The 10,462-nt window shown below is 47.5% G+C and overlaps 1 protein-coding gene across 1 annotated transcript; it reads right to left on the reverse strand.

Annotated features, from left to right (window-relative positions):
• Positions 1-1,114: 1,114 nt before the first annotated feature.
• LOC146355964 (SCAN domain-containing protein 3-like) lies at positions 1,115-10,146 on the reverse strand. The gene is made up of 5 exons (XM_084829989.1): positions 9,445-10,146; positions 7,097-7,217; positions 4,696-4,778; positions 2,620-2,727; positions 1,115-1,675 (listed from the first exon to the last, which is right to left on the reverse strand). Exons 1-4 carry the CDS (start codon positions 10,144-10,146, stop codon positions 2,716-2,718), a joined length of 918 nt encoding a protein of 305 aa, XP_084686115.1. The 3' UTR covers positions 1,115-1,675; positions 2,620-2,715.
• Between the last annotated feature and the right edge of the window lie 316 nt (positions 10,147-10,462).

Consider the following 10,462-nt stretch of genomic DNA (forward strand, 5'->3'; position numbering starts at 1 on the left):
ATAGGTAAGTCAGGACCAGGCTATGATGTGTAATCAGTTGGTTTGATACATTTTAAAATCGATAAAAAGCTGCACCCAATGAGTAGGACAGCCTTACATAGGAACATAGGAAGCTGCCTTACACTGACTCAGACCATGGGTCCATCTAGCCCAGTATTGCCAACACTGACTGGCAGCGGCTCTTCAGGGTTTCAGGCATAATCCCTTCCTAGCCCTACCTGGAGATGCTGGGGATTGAATTTGGGACCTATTCCATGCAAAGCAGGTGCTGTACCACTGAGCTACAGCCCTTCCACATTTAAGCATGAGCCTGGTCACCATAGGTGACCAGGAACTGCATGTAGGAGAGCGAGTGACCTGATGGAGTGCTCCATCTCTCCTTTACGCCCAGCACAGGAACAGAGTGGGCTGCTAGAGGAAGGAAGCTCCCTCCTATGTGATCAGCACAGAAATGCATCTTTCCGTACTTCCTCTGCCAACCCACAGCAGACTAGTAAAAATGTGTGCAGGCTAGTAAATTTTGGGGGCTTATTTACAAGGCCGGAGAACGGCAGCAGTTTTTTTTTAAAAAAAGAAGTTTATATAAATAGTTTTAAGACCAGGGTGGGGAATTTGAGGCCTTCCAAATGTTGTGTCACTCCAGCTCCCATCACCCCCAACCATTGGCCATGTTGACTGGGGCTGATGGGAACTGGAGTCCAAAACAATAGCAGGCCACGTGTTCCCCACTCCTGCTGTAATGGCTTCCAGGTCAGGATTGCATGCTGGTTGGAGCATGGCTGCGACTCTATTCTAGGGATGGTTACAGGGATCTAGCCTTTAACTCAGGTGTGGGCCACTCCAGTTGTTTTGGCCAACAACTCACATCAGCCCTAGCCAGCATAACAAATGGTGAGGGATCATGGGAGTCATAGGCCAAAACATCTGGAGGGTCACAAGTTGCCCACCTCTGCCTCCACTTAACAGACAGCCTGTCTGTTATCCACAGTAGGCGACTCACTGGTACCAGTCACTGGGAATGGATCCAGTGATGTGGAGTCTGTGAAACGTCTGCAGAATTTTCCCATTTTTAGAAATGTATCGTGTCATCAAATCAATTAGTAACCTAACGAATGAATACATTACTATTTATTTATTATTCACATTTATATACTGCTAAAAAGCCAACAGTGCAGATCCCACAAGCCTGAAGCCTGCCCCTGCTTGAAGCCTCCCAGCATCCTCTGACCTTCAGTGGGGGGTGCAGCGGCAACAGGCTTCTTCCTGCCTCTGGGACCAGTCTTGGGCCTGTGGATTCTCAGGTGTCCATAAAGAGAAGACGCCTCATAGAAGCTTTTCCCACATTCAAAGCACTGGTGATTTTTTTCTCTCGTGTGAATTTGCCTGTGCCTGGCAAGATCCGAGAAGTAATAGGCTTGGTGGCCACATTCAGGGCACTGGTGTTTTTTCTCTCGTTGAGGAGCTGCAATTCCTTCTCTGAAGGCCTCGTCTGTCCCTGGTTTCTTCCCTTGATGGTTCCGTTGCCACCTTGATCTGGTCCTATTTTCAGAAGTCTCAGGCCTCAAAGAAACATTGGCCTGGCATTCTCCTGATTGGACTTTGAGCGGTTCTCTTTGCTTGGGGCTTCCTTGCTGAATATGCTCATTTGGATTCCCATTCAGGGTCCTGCTACCTGCTGAGAAGATGAGAAAACACAGGATGATTGATAAAGAGTTCTTCAGTGGATAAAGAACAGAGCTTTGGAGTGGGGAGACCCGAGTTCAAATCGCACCTCTTGGGCATGGATGCATAGTTTGGCACTGGGCAAACTGTTATCTCTCAGTTCTTCATTTGTAAAATGGGAAGAACAGGGACCACTCTACATAGCAAGATTGTCGGAAGGACACACATGGCAAAATTCCCTGGTTCACTGTCCCCGTCATCTCTAATTAATAAAGGATCTCGAATAACAGGGAATGGGAAAAGCCTCTGCCTGCCTGAAACCCCAGAGATCCGCTGCCAGTCAGAGCAGACAATACTGGCCAAGACAGACAAACTGTCTGTCCTTGTGTAAGGCAGCTTCCTATGCAAGAAGTGGTCTGGTATAGTGTGTCAACTTGGAAGTCTCCGGTTCAATCTCACACCAGCCGTGAAATTGCTAGGTGGCTTTAAGGTGGAACGGCACCAAAGACCTAGGGAGGTGGTGGGCTCTCCCACCCTGCAGGCATTCAAGATGAGGCTGGACAGCCACCTGTCAGGGATGCTTTGACTTGGACTCCTGCATTGAGCAGGGGGTTGGACTCGATGGTCTTATGGGCCCCTACTCTTCTATGATTCTATGGCTCTATGATTCTAAGCAAGCCACCCTCTCTCTGCCCTTTCGATTTACATTTGTAGACTGCCCTGATGATGTTTTCAGAAAGGCTCTGGCCCACCCACTGCTGGCTTTAGCCCTTCCGACAACTGCTAAACAGCACGCAACAAATTATTTCCAAGGAGGATCTCTCTTTCTTTCTCTGTCTGCCCCTGGAGTCATGAGCTAAACAGAAAAATAGCCTAATCTGTTGTAAGGCAGGGCCACCCATGTATCCATCACCACCAAAACCCTTCATTACGAAGTCTTTCTGCAAAGACCCTTACCTGACAGGCTACCTGGGAATGTCTCTCCATCCTCAGAGACCCGGATGAATTCTATTTCCTCTTGTTCCAGATTGGGGAAGGCCTCTGGTTTGGGAATCAGAAGTCCTCCTTTCAATTGGAGAGAGAAAGGAGGAATTGGGTGAAAAGAGCCATTTTTGTTACACCAGAAGAAGGCAAAGAAGAAATGTAGTTTCCAGATAAAACTAATCTCGGGGGGGGGGGGGCAGAATTAGACATGCATGCTTGAGATATTCACCTGAAAAGTCAATGGTCCCATAATTCTCCTACATTACTTCCCAGTACATGGGACTTCGAATGTGATTTAGCACAGACTCTTCTGCAACATCCAAACATACAGTCCCAGCCTTCAAATCCTCGGTCCCCTGAAACAGGGAAAACATCCCCTACTCAGAATCATAGAGACACTGAGAAGAGGGCAGGGGGGTCCCAGGCTATCTAGTCTAACCGACTGCTCAGTGGAGGAAAATTAGAGCTAGAACATTCCCAACAGATGGTTGTCCAACCTGCCTGAAGACGTCTAGCGAGGGAGAAAGCACCATCCCTCCTGCTAAATGGAACTACTATCCAACAGCTCTTACCATCAAGACATTCCTCCTACTATGCAACTGAAATCATCCTTCCTGCAACTTAAACCCATTAGATCTAGCCTTGCCCCTGAGGCAGAAGAGAACAACAGCCTTTCTACACAAGGCTTTTATTGCTCACTCACTGTTTGCAATCATTATGGTGGCATTTTTTCCTAATGAGGAAAGTCTGCTATTATTTAGAAAATGCATTATAAAGGTCCATGTAGTTGCGCAAATCTGCTATACCACAGTGCCATCTAGTGGTTGGATAATGAAACACAGAAAAGCAGAGAAAGAAACCCCCCAGAAAAAAGCATGTGTAAAGGAGCTGAGCTTAATCCCGTAAAGAATCCGGAAGCAGAAGCCTCAGTAAAGGTGTGGGATAAAAGCCTCATGTAGAAAAGCCTTTGTCCTCTTTGGTGTGGCAGCCCTCTTCAAAGACTTCGAACTCTTTGAAGAGGGCTATCATGTTCCCCCTCAGTCTTCTCTTTTCCAGGCTAAGCCTATACAGTTCCTTCAACCTTTTCTTATGGGACCTGTTTTCCACGCTCCTGGCTGTCTTGATTGCCCTCTTCTGAACCCAGTCCAATTTGTCTCCCTCATCCTTTAAAGTGTGGTACCCAGAACTGGACACAGCACTCCAAGGGAGGTCTGACTATCGCTGACCATCTGGTGCCCAGAAATAGATTTTAAGTCACATATACGGATTTACGTGGTGAGTGTAAAAGGCTTGCTGGCCTAGCAGTGTGATTCTGCTTTGGATACCAAGAGAGCTGGGGTTCAAATCCCAGATAAGCCTATAAAAACAACAAAGAACCTTGTGGCTAACAAAAGCTTTTGTGGACTAGATGTCACTTCATCAGGTACAAGGCTATGCAGCCTAGGTACAGAGGGCAGTACGTTTGAGGGAGGAAAGACAGAAATCCAACAGGTGCAGGAGTCAAATGTATTCCTGTTGATCATTAATTGTACTCTTGACAATAATGATTAAGAATTCAAGTGTTTTCATCCCAATGCATTGCCAGACAATAGTGCTTCATCAGGGAACACTCTTAAAACATCCATCAAAAATTATAAGGAACTTGAGTAATCTACTGCACGTACAAAAAACAAACAATTCTTGAAACATAGATCGTGTTTATCAGTAAACAACAGTGCATACAAAGGAACACACAACTGCAAATAACAACTAATTTTACTATATAAACTTAACAGGTTCATAACAAGCTTTAAAACTGCTGTCTGCAACCTGGTGCCCCTCCAGTTGTGTTGGACTACAAACCCCATCATCCCCAGCCAGCCCAGCCCATAGCCAGGGTGGCTTGGGAAAATGGGGCTTGTAGTCCTACGCAGCTGGAGGGCGCCAGGTTGGGAAAGGCTGCTAAAATATCAGGGAGTCAAACTGCTTGGAGGAGAGCTGGGGGGCGGGGGGTGTAGTTTGGATCCCCAATATTTTAAGAACTATTAAGAAGTTAATGAGCAAGCCTACCTCAGTCCAGACGCCTTCAGCAATTTCCCATCCATCCGTGCGATGCTTTGGCCCTGAGGACCTTGAGGGTGTTCTTCTGCTGGCTTTGAAAGACAGGAGGGGGAGATGTTTTCAGAGCGACATTCGTACCGTTACTTACTTCTTAGATACGATCAAGGGGTCCATAATTAATAATCAATCCTTTATTTATTTCTGTCCTGGCTTTCTAAAAACATCATCATGACAGCCTACAAATGCTAAAAGGTTCGCGCACACGCACAGTTCCCCAAACACAAAATTGTACGGTAACCTTCAGTCTTACATTAGACTGAAGGGCAAATCAGGAGGCAGGACCAAAAAATAACCAAGGATACAGGAACATGCCAGAGCACAGGAAGACTTGTGTTGCTCGAGCAAGGCTCAGATGGAACAGGAAGCACTTTATACTCCTTCCTGTCCAGATTGATCCAATGGCCCATGACAGAAAGTATTCCGGTTTGAAAGCAAGGCAAGTCATCTGAGCTACAAACCAGCTGCTTCCCCCCTCCCACACAGCAACTTCTTACACCAGCCTTCCTCAACCTCGAGTCCTCCAGATGTGTCAGACTACAACTCCCAACATCCCCCAGCCAGCAGAACTGGCTGAGGACGTTGGAAGTTGTTGTGAGACACATCTGGAAGGCCCCAGATTGGAGCAGGCTGTCTTACACCATATTGCTGAGAAATAAGAGCATCCAATAAGCAACTTGTTTTTAAACTTTCTACCACCAGGGAACTCTTTCAACGCTGTCTCGTTTCCCCAACAGAACCGCTGTGAATTGCAGAGCATTCTGGGACATTTTCCAGGCAGGCACACGCTCACTTCACGGGCAAGACCACTAACCAGACCTGTTGAGCATTGCAGTTCCCTTGTGTGAACTGACAATGCAGCCTGGAAGACATCTAACACTGTCCCGTGGCTTCTCATAGGGCTGCTGGTTTTATTGGTAATTCCTGTTTTTTATTGACTATGTATTTATTGAATTTTCTTGTGTCTGTTTTGCACTGGGTTTTTTAAATCTTGCACGCCACCTTCAGAGTGTTCCACCTTTAAAGGCGGCCTAAAAAATAATTTTAAATGAAAAAAATTAAAAATACATTGTGGGGAACAATTGGTGGCAGTGGACTGCTTTTCACCAGAGCTTGTCCACCATTACTCATCTTCCCATCGAAGAACCGCTGGTCTCCTTCCTGGTGTCAGGATCCCAAGCCCTCCCACGGAACAGTGAGGCAACAGAGACTCGCTGTGCAACCCACAAAGTCTTTATTCAGCAAAAACACCTCTTCACGCTTGTAATGTCTGTAGGAGCTGAACAAAGCAAGGCAGTTGCCTATCAACTAAATGGACCGTTTCCAGCTATGTCGAACAGACTTTTACTGGACTCCACCTTCAGGGAGGGTCCTCTTGACCCAACTTCCGAGGTGCAGCCAATCTGACAGACCACCTCCCGCCCCCCTTGGACTCCACCCACTTAACTCTGCGGTGGACTCTGGGATCTGTCAATTCTGGTCCTCCCTCCCCCTCTGACAATGGCCGAGTTCCCAATGGGGAGGGGGAAGATGGTCTCTGACCCCAGGCCTCCTGTTCGATAAGCTCCTAGGAAGATTCATCCCTGACTCCTGGAGAGTCATGGGAATTTCCTCCTCCGCTCTCTGTCTTCTAGCTCTGCCTCCAGATCTGACTCGGAATCCGAAACGAAACCAACACGCCTGAATTCCATCCTGACACCTGAAATAACCTTCCACAGAGCACCGTTCAAAATCCTCACAGTGGGCAGTATCCAATCCAAAACCAGTGCTAACTTAAGTTACGTTGTGCTAGTGTAAGAGACCTCTAGTGCAACAGCAATAATGTTACCTGGCACAACGGGTTTTCCGAGGTAACCGGTCATGCCGGCTAAAACTACTAGCATTGCACTAGAGATCTCTTACGCTAGTACAATGTAATTTATGTTAGCGCTAGCGTCACATTGGATACTGCCCATTATGTCGTTGGCTCTGTTCAGATGTCAAATCAAAGCATGGCTTAAGGATGCTTAATCATGGTTTGGTGTGACACTCGAATTAGCAACCCATGGTTTGCGATCAGCCTGCAAACCAGAATGAGAAACCATAGTTTGAAGAGAGCTTTCAAATAGTAGTTAGCTCTATGAGTTTGTTTGAATTGACAAAACCATAGTTAACAGCTGTTGCTCTGCCCACAGAGGCCACGGCACCATAGATATAGAAATACTGAGCAGACTGAAAATAAACCAGACAAGTCACTCCAAACCATGGCCTGCTGGTACATCTAGAAGCTCTGGCCGTGATTTGGGTTCTCAGCTATGGGGTACTGCAAGCTATGCCTTGGCATCAGGTCTACATTAAGCCACTGAATCTTTACACAGTAAAGTGATACCACCAACACCCTTCTGGGTGGATTCCTTGAAGGTCTCTCTCTGGGCAGAATGGTGCAGAACCTCCTCTGCTCCCAAGAAACTCTGGACCATCTCCTGCAACGGCTCCTGAAACAACAATGAAGATCCAATCCAGGAGGGGACTAGGCTGAGCATAAACCGTATGGATTGAGGCATTTTGATCTCTGAACTTCTGTCTCCTTATGGATGTAAATGAACGAGGCTGATATCAAGCGTAGGCATGGTCAGGCCCTTGCCGAGGGCACACCCCAGCAGGGGCCCACTAGCAAAAGCCCCTGGGTTTGTTCCCCCCCCCCCATGGCAACCCGCTTGCTCACTCAGGCCCAGACAACAGTGGTGGCGAGAAGGAGGCGCAGCAGATGCCATGGCCTGCTTGCTCATTGGCTCTCCGCCTATCAAGCAAGCAAGCAAGCAGTAGCAATGATGAGAAAGAGAAGGCGAAACGATAGCAGCTGGTGACAACGGGCGGTAAGAAAGTAGCCTTACTGAGGGAGGGGGCCCATTCAGGATGTCTTGCCCAAGAGACCCTCAAAACCTGAAGCTGGTGCTGCAACTGAAGATGGTCATTTGGCACTGATGAGATGGCTAGATAGCATCACCGATGCAATGGATATGAACTTGAGCACACTCCAGGAGAGAGCGGAGGACAGGAAGGCCTGGCGTGCTGTGGTCCATGGGGTCACGAAGAGTCGGACATGACTTAACGACTGAACAACAAAAGCGATAGCTCAGAGTTGGGCCAATGCTCTGAATGGTGACGATCCCTCATTCAGTCCCTGACATCTCCAGTTAAAAGAAAAGGATCAGGCAGCAGATGATGGGAACTGAGCCCTGCCTGAGACTGTGGAGCTAATGCCAATCAGAGTAGGTGGAACATTGGTTTTGGTGGAAGAATGGTCTGACTCAGTAGAAGCCAGCTTCATGCAACTTATGAAGCCCTAATCCGGTTGGTCTCTTACTTCTGATTCATTCTGGTTAGGGTCTAATCTGTGCTTGCTCCCTCATTCAAAGGCCCCAGGGAGGGGAACAAGACTAGAACACCAGAAGATCAAGGTGCAATGAAAGGCAAGAGCCAAGTAGCCTTCTTTTGTGATCACTTGGAAACAAAGAGGTGTCCTCCAACCTTTTTGGACCCATGAGCACATTTGGGAATTTGAGACCATGCTGTGGGCACCACCACAAAATGCCTAATCAGTGGATCACCACTTTGGCATCTACCTGTCACATCTATGGATCCTAGGCTGCATCTTATTCAGCAAAAACCTTTGTTTCGTGTCTGTTGGACACCACAACGGCTCTTTAATAAGGGATTGTCGAACTTGGCTAATTGCTGGTGCTGCGATACAGCTAATACTTTTAAAAAACATATGTTTTGGCAATATCCAGTATTTGCTTCTTTTGGGGAGGAGCTTATTACACAGATAAAATTTGTACTGGAATATTCTTTAATATTCTTTAATATTCATGCCACGCTCTTTTAAATTACACCTGCTTCATGGAAATTAACAAATGGTCAGCGTAAATGGATTCTCTGCACCATTTTCATAGAATCATAGAATAGCAGGGTTGGAAGGGACCTACAAGACCATCGAATCCAACCCCCCGCTCAGTGCAGAAATCCAAGTCAAAGCATCCCTGGCTGTCCAGCTTCATCTTGAATGCCTCCAGCGTGGGAGAGCCCACTACCTCCCTAGGTCATTGGTTCCATTGTCGTATTGCTCTAACAGTCAGGACGTTTTTCCTGGTGTTCAGCCGGAATCTGGCTTCCTGTAACCTGAGCCCATTATTTCGTGTCCTGAACTCTGGGATGATGGAGAAGAGATCCTGGCCCTCTTCTCTGTGACAACCTTTCAAATACTTGAAGAGCGCTATCCTATCTTCCCTCAGTCTTTTCTTCTCAATGCTAAACATGCGCAGTTCTTTCAGTCTCACCTCATAGGGCATTTGACAGCTAGAAGACTGATACTACAACATTGGAAGGATAAACACTCCCCTCTTCCAATGCAATTGATTGAGGACCTTACAATGCTTTCTATATTTGAACGGGTAGCATGTAGATGCCACCTTCAAATTGATACTTATTTGGATATTTCGACCACTTTTGTCCAAACCCATGTATAATTGCTAGAAGGCTGTATGCATTTCATACAAATCCATGTACATATATTTAAGAAATGGGGGAAGAAAGCCCCCAAAAATGTTGGGGGAGGTTGCCCATGGGCACCATGTTGGGGACCCACTTGCGGGCACCATGGTAACTGTGGGCACCGTGTTGGGAACCCCTGAATAAAATATTAAATTATTAAGCTCTCACCTGCAACGTCCATGCCTTGGCCTCTTGATGGTTGCTCAGGAAGTCCTCCACTAAGGTCACTGCCTGGATGCAGGCTTTTGGCCTACCTTCCTCAATCCAGTTCTGGATTTCCTGGGGCAGAATGGCCAGGAACTGCTCTAGAACCACCATATCCAGGATCTGCTCCTTGGTGTGTCTCTCTGGCTTGAGCCATTGACGGCAAAGTTCCTGGCGTTGGTCATATACCCTTTGCGGGTCTTCCATCTCCCGGTAGTGGAACTGCCTGAAGCGCTGGCGCCGCACCTCTGTTTTGATAGCGTCGCCTTGCAAAATGGCAGCCTTCACCTTCCCATAGTCCACCCTGTCTCCAGCTTCCAACTTGCTAAAGGCTTTCTCTGCTTCTCCGTGAAGGGCTGGTATGAGCCGGGATGCCCACTCTTCTCTTGACCAATGGCAGGCTTCGGCGACTCTCTCAAAAGAAGCCAGGAACGCTCTGGGGTCTTCCCACGGCATGGCTTCTATCACCTCCGGGTTCTCCTGGATGAGCTGAGGGAACGGGAAGGCCTTCAGGAACTCCTCCCATTGGCCCACCCATTGCTTCAGCGGCCAATCCCGCGGTTGCTGATTAACATTTTGTGGTGTTGCCGATCTTGGAGACTCTTCAAAGCACATAACCTGGGCGACATGTGGAACTTCTTCCATGCCTTCAGGTTGCACCTCCATTTTCATTCAGGTTCCCCCCCACCCCACCCTTTTTCAGCTCTCTTGGGTATACTGCTGCTGTAAGTGGGAACCCTCTCTTGGCCTGGGTTTGTAGCTTCAGTTGAACAGGCTGATCCTATCAGATTTTTATGCAGGTTCCAGAGGCCTTCACAGGCCTTTCCTCAAGAACATGACTTGGGGGTGGGGTTATTCTTGGATGGGGGAGTGGCCCGGAAGGCTACTCTCTGCAGGAAACAGGATATAAAGGGAAGATCTGAGAATTGTACAATAAATCCTTTGGAGAGGGGGGTGAGAGCCAGCTATTTTTTAAATTTCT

The sequence above is a fragment of the Heloderma suspectum genome, chromosome 2 (genome assembly GCF_057233095.1).
Source record: "Heloderma suspectum isolate Gila_16-S chromosome 2, 16-S_ref, whole genome shotgun sequence".
Lineage (NCBI taxonomy): Eukaryota > Metazoa > Chordata > Lepidosauria > Squamata > Helodermatidae > Heloderma > Heloderma suspectum.